The 15,323-nt window shown below is 41.5% G+C and overlaps 1 protein-coding gene across 1 annotated transcript in view; it reads left to right on the forward strand.

The window, feature by feature from the left end:
* Positions 1–802: 802 nt before the first annotated feature.
* LOC145404685 (uncharacterized) overlaps positions 803–15,323 on the forward strand; it is a 28,421-nt gene continuing 13,900 nt past the window's right edge. Inside the window, exons 1-2 of the mRNA XM_080276238.1 lie at positions 803–971; positions 10,244–10,414. Coding sequence (XP_080132364.1) covers positions 10,291–10,414 — 124 coding nt within the window. The 5' untranslated portion in view covers positions 803–971; positions 10,244–10,290. The remainder of the gene's footprint in view (positions 972–10,243; positions 10,415–15,323) is intronic.

Consider the following 15,323-nt stretch of genomic DNA (forward strand, 5'->3'; position numbering starts at 1 on the left):
CCAAGAGCTACCAGCGCCAGAGAAAATATCTTTCAAGAATCGTATAAAAATTATTAATCTAATATAAAAAGAAAAAATATATGATAATACCGTAGCATCCATAATATTATATAAAAGTAGAACAAATAATTTACCACTAAATGATAGGAAGAGATTTTCAGGGGGCAATATTAAATGTGATTTGTGCGGGGCAGCAGAAGAGAACATAAAACACTTTTTATTATGGTGTCCATTGTATCAGGAAGACAGGAATAAGGAAGAACACCTACAACAGCCTTATATAGAAAATGAAAACAATTTAATAGGACAATTACTGTTTAGTGAAGAAAATATAGGAAGAACAAAAGACTATTTATATCATATATGGAGGAAAAGAGAGAAATTAAGGAAAGAAAGAGGAATACCTTAACAAATAGCAAAGAATAAAAAGAAAAGAAAAAAAAAAGACGAGCAAAACACGAGCTAAACACAAGAAAAATAATTAACTAGAAAAATGAAGTGACAAGAGGAGTGCCGATGAAAAGGCAATACTCTTCACCTATCAACTGAACTGAACTGAACTGAACTGAGCTCAATGGGTTAGTGACACTACAACTATTTGTCGGAGGAGAACAGACTTAATTATTAGACTATACCTAATATATACAGAATAATGCATATTGACATATGTTAAATGATGTACTTGTTTATTTCAATATCCTTAAACATATCCTACAGTATATGTGCATATTTTTCAAAGAAAAAATCCTTGTTTACACTCTATGTGTGTAAGCTCGTATTTACTAGGGTGCGTCTACAGAGATTTTCGTCACTGGATATAATTGGCAATAATGGCAGTAGCTGTAGTTTTATTTTACTTCAGTCCATATGTACGAGCGTGAAAAGATTCTCACGGAGCAGTTACAACGGCAAATGTAGCAAGGAAAGGAAATTATGCCTGCATTGGTTTTAAGTAACGCCTCTGTGTGAAGGTATGTCATGAGTGCTGTTTATTTCCGTTTCTTGAGGTAAAGGTATTTGGTGCGTTAAGCACGAAATCATGTAATAATTTTAATCGGTTTATGATTGTGTTAGTTATAATTAGTTGACAAGTAAATCTATTAAGCATAGGTAAGTTCTTGTGAACCGGGTGAACGTCAGGCTTGCTTTCACCACCAGCATGAAAAGTGTTGGATAAAGAGTAGGATGCCAAGGGATTTTTCCAGCCATTAATATGAATAACCCAGAACTGCAAGTAGTAGTGACAGTTTAAATTAATATACCGTATGACGATGGTGATGCGGTATTTCCAAATTTCCTATTGGAATGAAGTGTTGAGAGGATCCTTGGTTATTTTTTCTGAGATTAGCATAAATAGTGGGCTTTTTTTTTTTTTTTTTTTAATGGTAATGTGGTATGTGGGTGCACCCATCATCCACCCACTAAGTGTAGTGGTATTCTGTTTTTAGGGTAGCTCTACACTGAGTGGCAAGCCAAATGATTTACACCAGGAAAGCATTTACAGTGCTGGGTGGTAACTTTATAACCAACCAACATCTGTTCCCTACGTGATAACAAGTGGGTTGACAGAGGGTTATTGGACATCCTCAGAAAACAACTACCGGGTAACTAAAAATACGATCAAGAAGCCTCAGACCAGGACTGACCAAAAGGTGATGACTAAGGACCGAACAAAGGACATGATACTTATAACTAGCTGCATGCAATGTAAGGGGTGCAGATCTATCTATCTATTGCCAGATGCCATAATCCCGTAAGGGGTGGCCATTTGACTTTGAAATAGTTGTTTTACAGGGAGGGGCACTAACCCTCCACCAACCCACTTGTTGACACGTAGGGAGCACGTATGGTTTGGTTATATGGTTACCACCCATCGTTGTAAATGGTTTCTTGGCTTACAGGAAACCATTAGGCTTGTCACTCAATGTAAAGCCACCTGTAAAGGAAAGAGAAGCAATAAGAAGTGACAGGAAAGATGGGAGAAATAGGAAGGTGCAGATGATGAGGTGAAAGAGATTGTCCAGGTGCTTGAGGTTGCAAAAGTGGATGTATGTGGATTAACTGAAACTAAATGGGGTGGTGAGTGTGTGAGAGAATGGAAGTATGGATGGGAGTGTGTATTGTTGTGAGTAACAGATGGAAGGAGAATATAAGAGAGTATGGATCAGTTGGCTTAAGGACTGTGTGAGTAAGATTGAAAACTGGACCACAAATGTGTGCAATTTTGTGTGTGTGTGTGTGTGTGTGTGTGTGTGTGTGTGTGTGTGCATCAACACAGGATCGTAAAAGCTGAGCGAGAGAATAGTTCAGGACAAATGTGGAAGCATGCATGGAAAAATTTGAAAGGAATGAGTGTTTTTAATTGGAGATATGAATGGAAAAGTAGGTAATGTGAAGGTGGATGGAGTAGTTGGTGAGTGGGGTGTGCCTGCAGAAATGGATGAGAATGACAGTGCTTTAGTGGACATTTGTGCAGGGAGAGGGTTGGTGATAGCCAGTACCCTCTTAAGGCACAAAATGATCCATAGGTATACGTGGCGAGTTTAAAGGGTGGGTGGTGAACTGAATGAACAGAAGGCAATGCTTGATTATGTATGTGTGGATGACAGGATGAGAAGGTGTGTAATGGATGCAAGAGTATATAGAGGTTGAGGAAATGAAATGGAGAAATAGAAGAAGAGAAGGATGGGAGGAAATAGTTCATACAAGGAGGGTGGAAAGGTGACAAGGGGATGGAAAAAAGGCAGAATACAAGAGGGAAGCTGAGGAGTGATTGGGTAAATATGGATTGGAGCAGATGGGGGACGTGGAAGGTGTGTGCAAGATATTCACCGAAGAAATCTGTACAGCATGTGAGGTGGTGTTTGGGGTGAAGAGAAGATGAAAGGAGGTGCAGGGAACTGCATGGTGGAATGAAGAGGTGAGACAGGCTGTGGCACAAAAGAAGAAAACATACCAGTATAGTGAGTGGATGAGAAATGGTCATAGAAGTTGAGAGACTGAAGAGAGAGTTATATGTAGAAAGGAAGAGAGAGGTGAAAAGACTAGTAAGAAGAGAGTGGATGAGAAATTAGGAAGGAATTTGAGCGTAAAGTGGAGGGAACGTAAGAAAATGTTCTGGAAAGAGGTAAAGTGAGTTAGACAGGGTGCAAAAGACGTTAGTCGGGGAGTGAAAGATAAAAATGGGAGATTACTAGTGGAGAAGGGAAAATAAAAGTGAGTAGATGGAGAGAACACTTTAAGGAATTGTTGAACACAGAGAATGATTGTAATGCGAGTGCATGTGGCTGGGAGATGGAGGGATGTGAGAAGGGAGGAAGAAATCAGTAGGATGGAAGTTGTGGAAGTATTGAAGAAAGTTAAAATGGGGACAGCCCCAGGAATTATGGAGTGTGTGGTGAAATGCTGAAACATGGGGAAAGACAGACAGTGGAATGGATGTGGAAGATGTGCAGATTGGCCTGGGAGGAAGGTAGAGTCCCAGAGGATTGGAAGTCAGGTGTACCATACCATAATTATTCCCCTGTACAAAGGAAAAGGGGAAAAAGAAATGTGTGGTAATCATAGGGGCATTTGTCTTCTTAATGTAATAGGAAAAGTATGTGGCAGGATGCTTATTGATAGAGTTAGGGATATAACAGAGAAATTAGTTGGAGATGAACAGGGATGTTTTAGGAAGGGAAGAGGTTGTGTAGATCAGATATATATTCTTAGATCTTTAGTGGAAAAGTTTCTAGAGAGAGGAAAGAAGTTGTATGCAGCTTTCATGGAATTGGAGAAAGCATATGACAGGGTGGATAGACAAGGATTGTGGAAAGGATTAAGAATATATGGAGTAGATGGGAAGTTGTTGAATGCCATGAAGAGTATGTATGAGGGTGCTAAGGCTGCAGTGTGTGTGGATAGTGAACTGAGTGAATTTTCCTATTTGAAGGTTGGATTGAAACAGGGATGTGTCATGTCTTCATGGTTGTTCAGTCTGTATATGGATGGGGTTATAAAGGAGATACAAGGTAGGGCAGTGGGTGTTGGAGCAGCCCAGATGAGAGAGGATAGTGTTTGGAAACTCCCTGTGCTGTTGTTTCCATATTATACTGTGTTGTTAAGTGCAGATGAAGGGGAGCTGCAAGGCTTGGTGGATGAGTTTTGGAGAGTGTGTAAGAAATGGAATCTAAAGGTTATTGTAGGGAGAAGTAAAGTTATGGTCTTCGAGAGAAATGAAGTCAGTGAATCTACAGTGAGGTTGGATGATAAGGAAATGGAAAATGTGACTACGTTTCAGTACTTGGGTAGTGTGATGAGTAAGGATGGAAGTTTAGACGGTGAAATGCTTGAAGGAGTACAACAAGGAAGAAAGATTGCTGGTTCCTTGAAAGCAGTGATAAGAAACAGGGAAGTGAGCATGGAAGTGAAAAAGTTACCACAGTACATGACAGTATCATGATACCAACTCTTAACATGTGGAAGTGAAGCTTGGACCTTGTTGGAGGGACAGGAGTCAAGAGTGAGAGCAGTGGAGATGAGTTGTTTAAGAGGAGCATGTGGAGTCAAATGGAGAGACAGACTGAGAAATAAGGAAGTGAACGAGCATTGTGGTGTGGATGTGGATGTGATAGGAAACATTAGGAGAAACACACTGAGGTGGTTTGGCCATGTGGAGAGGATGGAGAGTGAGAGACTGATGAGGAGAGTGCATGTGAGTGAGGTGGAGGGAGGGAGAGAGAGGGGGAGGCCAAGGATGAGATGAATGGACGGAGTGGAGCGGTATATGAGAGAGGGGTGTGTGTGGTGGGAGCAGGGTAATGAAATTGCTGGGGACAGGGCGACATGGGGGCGATTTGTTTGTGGCCACCCTTTATGGGATTAAGGGCAATAGATAGATAGATAGGTACTGTATTTAAGTTTAGGCATCAAAAAGGCCTGACCAATTCAATTCCTGTTCCTCCAGTTTGTTTTCTGCATTTTTCTGACTTTTCATGGTGGTAAACAGTTGTTTTTTGATTACTTTTTTCCGTTCATCGTCATAATGCTCATTAAGCCTCTGACATTTGTTTTTCTCAGGCATAATGGAAGAGAGTCAGATCTATCCATATTCATTTACTTTTGCATTTACTTTCTCTGCTTCAGTTGTCCTTTTTACTAATTTTATGGGTCTAAATGCTTTTTAGTGTTTACTCAGTATCTCTGATCTTGCTTTCTTGTTTTTTATATCATGGGCTTAATGACAGACTTGCCAATACTTAAGTCTTGGTTGTTAGGTTAGGATAGGTGTAATTGCTGGGTTAGGTTAGGTTAACAATATGAGATTAGGAAGAGTTTCTAAAAGGCAACCAGGACACCAACAACAATTTTGGTAGATTTACACATGTTGGAGTAAGCATCTGCCATTACACTCAAGAAACAAACAGGGACAGTGGAAGGAACATACCATGGCTAAAATCATTGAAGAAATAGGCTGTAGTGTTAATCATTCATTTACCACTTCAGTAATAACTAGAAAAATATAAACGACCATCAGGAAGAAGAAATAATTTGGTAAGGTGCTTCTACAGCTTAAAGCATATGTTTACTGTTTGTTTTTGTAAATACTGTACTGTAGCTGTTCATAAATAGGGGGTTCCATTATTGTACCTCATACAGTATATGTCATAGATTTCGTGGAATTTGAAGTGTTTTAATCACCGAGTTTTATTTTGTAACCTGAATCTTATTTTAATGGATGTCTCCTGTGGGATGTATGTACCAGTAAAGCTTATGATCACCCCCACCTTTTCCATTGCATGGTCGTGTGATGGTTACCAAATGCACCATGATTATTGAACACTCTTAACCCCTCCACAGCGGGCAAAAAAGTTATGTAGTGTAACTCACAGACGGGCATATTTCGAGGAAAAGAAGGTATCTCGAAAATCATTTTAACCTTATAGATATATTAGGGTACGTTATGGAAAAAATATGAAATGCATGTAGAGTACTCACTCTTATCTAGCTGGATGGTGGAGGGGAACAGGCACGAGAGGTTGAAGGCTATTGACTATCCATAACAGTTGCGTGACAATGACTGAGACCCCTCAAGGTGGACTGGTCAGTCACAGTGGGCAGGAGTATGGCTGGGAGCATTCCAGGGTTTTCTGTACAGCCTATAGTTTCCACATCGTTATACAAACAATGTGGGCAACATGAAAATGGAATATTATGTCAGCTGCCTTGCTTTATATGCTTGTAATATTAGCTATGTGAGCTGCCATGGGGGGGGGGAGTTAATGCACAATAATGTTTTGGCACAGGTTTTACCTTGATGTAATCCTGTCTGCTTCTTCCATCACCCATATCATTGTTTTCTTGCGTCTGCCCTCCTGTTTTCCAATTTTTCCGATCTTTCCTGTCATTTTTTTATTACTCTTCTTTCCTTTTCTGGTACCTTGACATTGAGTGACAAGCCTAATGGTTTCCTGTAAGCCAGGAAGCCATTTACTGTACAGCTCTGGGTGGTAACCATATAACCAACCCATATGTGTTTCCTACATGTCAGCTTGTGGGTTGGCGGAGGGTTAGTGCCCCTCCCCGTAAAACAGTTAACGTAGAGTCAAACGGCCATCCCTTACACGATTATGGCGTCTGGATTGATAGATAGATAGACATTTTAAGGAGCACGTGGTGAAGAAGAGGACCTATGCACCTAGGAGAAAAATATGGGAATTGAAAAAACAGACAATAAGAGATGCCTTCTATTGTGAGATGAGTCGAGTGGTGGCTGAAGAGGGAGCTGTTGAGACAGATGTTAATGAGTGGTACAGAGCTCTTAAGAACAATCTCCTGAGGGTACTGGTTAAATGTATGGATGGACAAAAGGCCCTCCAAAACATAAAGTAACATGGTGGTGGGATGAGGGTGTAGAAGCTGCAATTAAGGAGAAAAGAAGGCTTTTCTGGGGCTGGATAAGGGATGATAACAATGAGGAATACTTGGCTGCCAAGCATAGGGGTAGAAAAGAGGTATACTGTACAGGGCGAAATCTGAGTCTCAGAGACTTTTACTGTCTATCTATCTATCTGTCTATAGCCAGACAACGTAATCCTGTAGGGAGTGGCCGTTTGTCTTTGAGTTACTTAGAGCTTCTACAGAGAGGGCACCAACTCTCCGCCAGCCCACTTGTTGACACATAGGGGATGTGTGGGTTGGTTATATGGTCACCACCCAGCATTGTAAATGGTTTCCTGGCTTACAGGAAACATTATACTGTACTTATCACTCAGTGTAAAGATTCCGTACCTGAAAAGGAAAGAAGAGTACAGTAACCCCTGTAAGCCCCGGACACTCAAGTCCCGGACACCCCAAGTCACGGACATTTTGGGCTTAGTCCTTCGGAAACCAAAAATGGCCAAGAAACTTAAGGGAAAAAAAAAAAAATCAGTGTTTTCAACCGTACTTTGAACTTGGCGTGCAGCGCCGAACAGCAGTATTTTGGCGCTTAGTAGAGCACCCTTGCATTCCTCCCCTCCCCAGTTCCCGCCTAACTACTGTTGTGACTAGACGCTCGTCAAATAGCTGCCCCAAGTGCTTGTTTTTGTGAATAAACAGTGAATAAACTGCAATACCTCACCACAAGACGACATGGGAATTTACAGTGTTGTGCAGTGTTAAGAAATTATAATTCAGAGTGCAAAATGATTCAGTGCAGAGTGCAAACTGGTGTGTTGCAACTGGCGTGGTGCAAGTAAGAACAGAATGTGCAGTGTTAAACAATTATAATTCACTGTGCAAAGGAGTAAGTGCATCACAACACTGGATTTCTGTACGTGCTTCAAGAGCATTTTCACCACTGTCAGAGCCTTAGAGGAGGCGGGTTAATCTTTGTGACGGTCACAGACGTGTTGTAAGTATCCTGTACACTGCTAAATATTTTCCATACTCACTTCTGATTCCTCATTCTCTGGTTCCTTTTCATTTATTTCATGCTTTCTGTCCCTTATTTGTGTGAATAGGGTCTTAAGTTGGTGCTGTGCATGTCCGGTAGGGAGTTATTTAGGTGGTTTTCAGAGTTAGGCTGGGTTAGGATCCATAAGTACCTGTCCAGGAGGCATTTTCCCAAGTTCGGACTTTCCTTTGGCTCTATTACGTCAGGTGTTGGAGGGACTACTGTAATAAAGAGTGACAAGAAGGATGAGGGTCATAGGAAGAGAGGAGGGCAGACACAGAAAAGTAATGATAAAGGTGAAGGAAGAAATAGGCAGCACTACATCAAATGAGTGGATGATGGTCACCAACCTTTATTGGATAACCTAATTAGCGTGGACAGGAAGAATATGATATTTAAGGTGGCGATTATATCAGCATATGCTCCACAGGCAGGATTGGATGAAGCAGAGAAAGATAGATTTTGGGATGATTTAATATGTGTAGTGGGTGGTATGCGGGATGATGAGATAGTGATTTTGGGAGGGGACTTAAATGTTCATGTAGGTGAAGCAGCACACTGTAAATTCCCATGTGTTCTAGTGGTGAGGTATTGCAGTTTTTTCACTGTTTATTCACAAAAAACGAGCACATGTGGCTTGCATTGCGATAAGCATCTGCTCTCGATCGGAGTTAGGCTGTGACTGTTCATGATGGGGTAACAGAGTTGCCAGATCACAACGGCCACATTACCAAACTCCTCAGTTTTCATTACCATTTTTAACTTTTCATTACCAAATTTGTAAAGCTATCATCTATTCTTAACTAATTATATATACAAGTGGAAATACATGTAATCACTCTTATAGTTAACAGCATGTTGATTATTATCACGCTATATAGGCTACCAGATTAATCAGAGAGAGCAAACAATCCACCATCTCCATCCTGTTTATCCTCTTACATATGAAAAATCCGTTTGGTATTGTATTATTCTGATTCATTACCAAACGAATTTTTCATTACCAAATGGGCCCACATTTGGTAATGAAAAATACCAAATGACAACCCTGACAGGGGAGAGGGGAGGAAGGAAGGGGTGAAGGGACCATGGTGTAACAGCTGTTCAGCACCGCGCGACAATTTCAAATTACGGGTGGGAAAAAAGTCGGATTTTCTCGAAAATTTTGCGATTTTTGGCCCATTTTGGGAGTATTGGATCCCAGGACCAAAATATCTGTTAAGTGGGGATGTCCGGAAAGTGGGTGTCTGGAAAGTACTGAGATTACTGTATATAGAAACGTACATACAGTACATATAAATGACACCTTGTTTACTTCTAAAGAATCCGTGTACAGTAAAACCCCAAGTTTAGCAACATCTTCATTTGTGGCTTCGTAGTTAGCGATGGCCTGCAAATATTCCCAGATACCAGGTTTTGCACGAAAACCTCTCCTTTAGCATCGAGAAAATGTAAACAAACTGCATGCACAGAAAGCGATCTTCACATGTTCGCTGCCGTTGCCACAGAAGAGGTGCAGCAAAAGATAGATGTGTTGCATGGAGAATCAGAGGCAGCAGAGGCAGAGGAGGGTGGAAGTGCCAGGGGTGGCAGGGCATAGTAGCCTTACCACCTGCCTTGGAAATTACACCCCATCCCTTCCATTATGCACCTCACTCCAGCCATCCTAGTGAGTTTCCTTGCCTGCTGTGTACTTTGTATTAATACTAGTTTCTTTTCAGGTGTGATCAGTAAATTTAACATTTCATAAATGGGTTTGAGGGGGAGTTGGCATGGGACTCTGAACCAATTAGCCTATTTCCCATAGGATCAGTGTCCCAGCTTTAGCGGTTTCATGGTTAGTGGTACTTTTCACGGAACCAATTAGGCGCGAAACTTGGGGCTATTGAGGTTGGTTGTGGCAGTTGTAATGGAATGGAAGCTAAACCAAGTGCTGATGTCAGCTACCGGTAATTCCTCCCCAACAGTAGCTGGGAACTGCTGGAAAAAAAGGAATCTAATGTAAGATCTGAAATAAGATTTGTAAAATTGTGAGAATCTTTACTTGGTCTTTGACTTAATTTACATGTAACTCAGTTTTCCTGTCTAAGAGTGATGATTGTGTAGCTAATAATCAAGCTTGTTGCCCAGGATGAGTGGTAGTAGCTAAATTAGCATTCTGCAGAGAGCGCTTTGAAGGGTATATACAATACGGTAGAGTGTGTAGTTTGTCGTATGGTCGGTAGCAGATATACCATTTGTCTCACAGAAAGTTGGGAATGAAAGTAATATTAAAATGATGCAGCACCAGAGGCAGTCTTATTGTTTCATGAAATTTATCTTCAGGTGCACCAGATTCGGATGAGCTAGTGTTTTGTTGAAAAGCTGCCATCATGAAGTCTCCCTCATCCAGTGCTGGAATCACCAAACCATGGATGGAGTTTATTCTTACAGAATATGAGTGCAAGAAAGATCCGCGAACAGCTGTCACTGTTCTGTCTCACACAGTAAAGAGTGGTAAGTATGGGATTTTTTTTTTTTTTTTAATGTAATAGAGAAGTAATTGTTATTCTTGAGCAGCTACTGTATCACATGAAATCCCAATAGTATAATGAATATGCTGAGAGTAAGAAAATGGATGAAGAAGTTGGCAAAAAAAAGTAAAATATAATTTAGAAAGAAAAATGAATGCAAATTCTGGGGGGGAAAAAGCAAGGTCAAAAGCCCATTTACATTCACAGCCAGTGAATTTATAGGCACTATTTAGGAAGAGGCTTTAAGCCACTTGCTGCACCATACAGGCATTAGAAATAGTGAAAGAAGGACTAATATCAGACTCAGAGAGCTGAGGAGAGGATGTATTGCTTCTTCTCCCCAGTTGTAATGCCTCAAGACTCATAGTGACTCTCCTCGTAGATGACCAGGTCATTGATGTCTCATGTGCACAAGTAAGGAAGTGCTTGACTCTGTATGTGCCTAATTCCAGTATACAGGATTTGAGCTACACTCATGTTGTCATGTCTCCATATCTGAATTTTAATTTATTATTATTAGTGCCCCTTCCCAGAAACAAGCAACTAAAAATACAAACAAGAAGCCTCAGAGCAGGACAGACCAACAGGTGATGATGAAGGACCTAACAAAGGACATGGTACAGATTTTGGCATGGCATGTAAGGGGTGCGAATGATGAGGTGAAAGAGAGAGAGACTATCCAGGTGCTAGAGCAGTGTTTCTCAACTGGTGGTCCATGGTGACTTTTTGGGTGGTCCACAGGACCACTAGAGATTGGTGCATACATTTTTAAATTTATTGAAAATTCAGTACAAACAATTTTATTAAATAAATAATTGGCCATTCAGTTTATTGTATTAATCCTATTGATTATTCCAGTATGACCGATACTTACCCAGATCTGTCAACACATGCAGTCAGATGTCTTCTGCCATTTGCATCAGCTTCCATGTGTGAGAGCAAATTTTCATGTTTGTTGCACATTAAGTCCAAACAGAGGAATCAGCTTGCAGTGGAAAGCGATATTCATTGTGCATTATCAAGTACCACTCTTAACATTAAAAAGCTTGTCAGTGAAAAGAGAAGCCAAAAGTCTGGTTGCAAAGAAAAATGTTAGTTCTATACTCGTACATAATTTCAAAATTCTGTTTGTTAGAAATAAATGTCAGCAAAATGTTAGAGAAGTATTCATGTATTTCCTGGAAATTATGTTTGGAAGAAATATATTTCAGACCAAAATGTCAGCTGTCTACTATTTTATATCATTTCTCGAAATTCTGTTTGTTAGAAATATATTTCTAACCAAAAATGTTTGTTGTCAATGCTTTATTTATCATTACTCAAAAATTAAATGGTCCACGATATTTTTTTTAATTGGGCTGGTGGTCCATGGCCTGAAACGAGTTGAGAACCACTGTGCTAGAGGATGCAAAAGTGGACATATGTGGAATAACTGAGACTAAATAGAGAGGTGAGAGAGTAAGAGTATGGATGGGGTATATGTTTGAGAGTAGGTGACAATGAGAGGGCAAAAGGAGTATGTATTGTTCTGTGCAAGAGGTGGAAGGAGAATCTAAGAGAATATGGATCAGTTGGCTCAGGGATTGCATGGTTAAGATTGAAAGTTGGACTTCAAATGTGGGCGATTGTGTGTGTGTATGCGCCAACACAACATTGTGCAAGTAGAACGAAAGAAGAGTTCTGGGAAAATATGGAAGCATGCATGGAAAAGTTTGAAAGGAATGAGAGTGTTTTTAATTGGAGGTATGAATGGAAAAGTTGGGAATGTGAAGGTGGATAGAGTGGTTGGTAAGTGGGGTGTGCCTGCAGAAGTGGATGAAAATGGCTGTGCTCTAGTGGACATTTGTGCAGGGAGGGGGTTGGTGGATAGCAAATACCTGGTACCCTCTTTAGGCACAGAATGATCCAGTTATATGTGGCGAGTGATGAGAAGGGCGGATGGTGGACTGAATGAATGGAAGGCAGTGATTAATTGTGTGTGTATTGGTGACAGAATGAGAAGGTGTATAATGGATGCAAGAGCATACAGAGATTGGGCAAGTGGACTTTCTGATCACCACTTGGTGGTGGTGAAAGTCAGGGTTCAAATGCAATAGAAGAATAAAAGGAGGGAAGGGCAGGAGGAAGTTGTCCATACAAGAAGGGTAGAAAGGTTGCAAGAGGATGGAAATAAAGCAGAATATAGGAGAGAAGTGGGGGAGCGACTGAGTATATGATCTGGAACAGATGGGGGAGGTAGAAGGGGTGGGCAAGATATTCACAGAAGAAATCTGTGCAGCATGTTAGGTGCTGTGTGGGGTGAAGAGAAGACGAAATGGGGTGCAAGGAACAACATGGTGGAATGAAGAGGTGAGACAAGCTGTGGTGCAAAAGAAGAAAGCATATAGTGAGTGGATGGGAAGCAGGGGTGTGAAGGAAGATGAGAGACAAAAGAGAGAGTTTTATGTAGAGAGGAAGAGAGAGGTGAAAAGATTAGTAGGAGGAAGAAGAGTGGATGAGGAATTTGGAAGGAATTTAAGTGTAAAGTGGAGGGAATGTAAGACAGTGTTCTGGAACGAGGTAAAGAGAGTTAGACAGGGTGATAAAGAAGTTAGTTGGGGAGTGAAAGAAAAATAATGGTAGATTTGTAGTGGAGAAGGGAGAAAAAGTGAGCAGATGGAGGGAACATTTTAAGGAACTGTTAAACATAGAGAATGAAAGTAATGTGAGTGTAAGTGGCTAGAGAATGGCTGGGAGGAGGAGGGAGGAGAAAATCTATCTATCTATCTGTCTATAGCCTGACGCCCCAATCCCGCAAAGGGTGGCCGCAGACAAAACGCCTCCAAGTCGCTCTGTCACCCACCATTTGACTATCCTCCCCCCAACTTACTCCCCCCTCCCTCATATACCTCTCAACTCCATCCCTCCACCTCATCCTCAGTCTACCCCTCCCTCTCCCTCCCTCCACCTCACCCACATACACCCTCTTAGTCACTCTTTCATTCTCCATTCTCTCCACATGTCCAAACCACCTCGGTGTATTTCTCCTAATCTTCTCAACCACATCCACATCCACCATACAACGTTCCTTCACTTCTTCATTCATCAACCTGTCCCTCCTTGTCACTCCACATGCTCCTCTCAAGTAACTCATTTCCACTGCTCTTACTCTTGACTTGTTCCCCACTTGCGAGGTCCATGCCTCGCTTCCATACGTCAGGGTAGGGATCACAGTACTATCATGCAATGACTTCTTAACTTCCATACTCACCTCCATATTTCTCATCATTGCTTTCAGTGAACCAACAACCATCCTTCCCTTTTACCCACTTCATCCCCCAACGTTCCGTCCTTACTCATCACACTACGCAAGTACTTGAATACACTCACATTCTCCATATCCTCACCATCCAACCTCACTGTACATTCTGTGACTTCATTCCTCTCAAACACCATAACTTTACTCTTGTTGACATCAACTTTCAGATTCCTCTTCCTTGACACTGTCCCAAATTCATTCACCAAACCTTGCAACTCTCATTCATCTTCACTCAACAATACTGTATCATCAGCAAACAGCAACACCGGAATCTTCCAAATCTCACCCTCATTCATTAGAGCCACCCCGACATCCACTGCCCTACCTTGCACCTCCTGTATTAAACAGCCATGGAGACATCACACAACCCTGTTTCAGTCCCACATTGAGATCAAAGAACTCACTCAGCTCACCATCCACTCGCACCATAGCCCTAGCTCCTCCGTACAGACTCTTCACAGCATTCTACAATTTCCCCTCCACTCCATATATTCTTAATGCCTTCCACATACCTTGCTTATCTGTTCTGTCATAAGCTTTCTCCAAGTCCATGAAGGGAGCATACACTTCCTTTCCCTTCTCTAGTTACTTCTTCACTAAACATCTTAGAACAAATATCTGATCTACACACCCTTTTCCCTTCCTAAATCCCTGTTATTCTTCTCCAACTAGCTCCTCTGTCATATGCCTAACCCTATCAGTGAGTATTCTACCATATATTTTTCCAGTTACACTAAGAAGGCAAATACCCCTTTGGTTACCACATACTTCTCTCTCCCCTTTTCCTTTGTATAAAGGAACAATTATACCTGATTTCCAGTCCTCTGGAACCCTTCCCTCTTCCCAAGCCAGTCTACACAACTTCCATATCCACTCCACAGCAATCTCACCTCCATACATCAGCATTTCACCACACACTCCATCAACCCCTGGGGCCTTTCCCATCTTGATCATCTTCATTGCTTCCAGTACTTCTTCCCTACTGATCTCTTCCTCCCTCCACTCATCTCTTCTTCGCCCAGCCATTCCCCAACCACTTATACTCACACTGCTCTCATTCTCTACATTCAACAAATCCTCAAAGTTCTCCTTCCATCCCTCAATTTCTCTCTCTTCTCCACCAACAATCTATTATTCCTATCATTCACTCCCCTACTATTTCCCCTTTCACACTGCCTTACTTTCTTTACCTCCTTCCAAAACAATTTCTTACTCTTCCTCCATTTCACACTCAGATTCCTCCCAAATTCTTCATCCACTTTCTTCTTACTCTCCTTCACCAGTCTCTTCACCTCCCTTCTCCTGCTCACATATACCTCTCTCTTCTCTCTCTCATCTTCTCCCCTACCTCTACTCACTAGCCGTTCACTATATGCCTTCTTCTTTTGTTCCACAGCTCGTTTCACCTCATCAGTCCACCATGCTGTCCCTTGCACACCCTTGCATCTCCTCCTCACTCCACAAACCACCTCACACGCTGCGCCTATCTCTTCTGTGAGTATCTTACATACGTCTTCCACCCCTTCCATCTGCTCTAGCTCATACCTTCCCAATCTTTCTTCCACTATACTCTTATACTCTGCCATTTTCTCAC

The sequence above is a fragment of the Coenobita brevimanus genome, chromosome 64, assembly GCF_032717465.1.
Source record: "Coenobita brevimanus isolate Jiangsu-jjx chromosome 64, ASM3271746v2, whole genome shotgun sequence".
Lineage (NCBI taxonomy): Eukaryota > Metazoa > Arthropoda > Malacostraca > Decapoda > Coenobitidae > Coenobita > Coenobita brevimanus.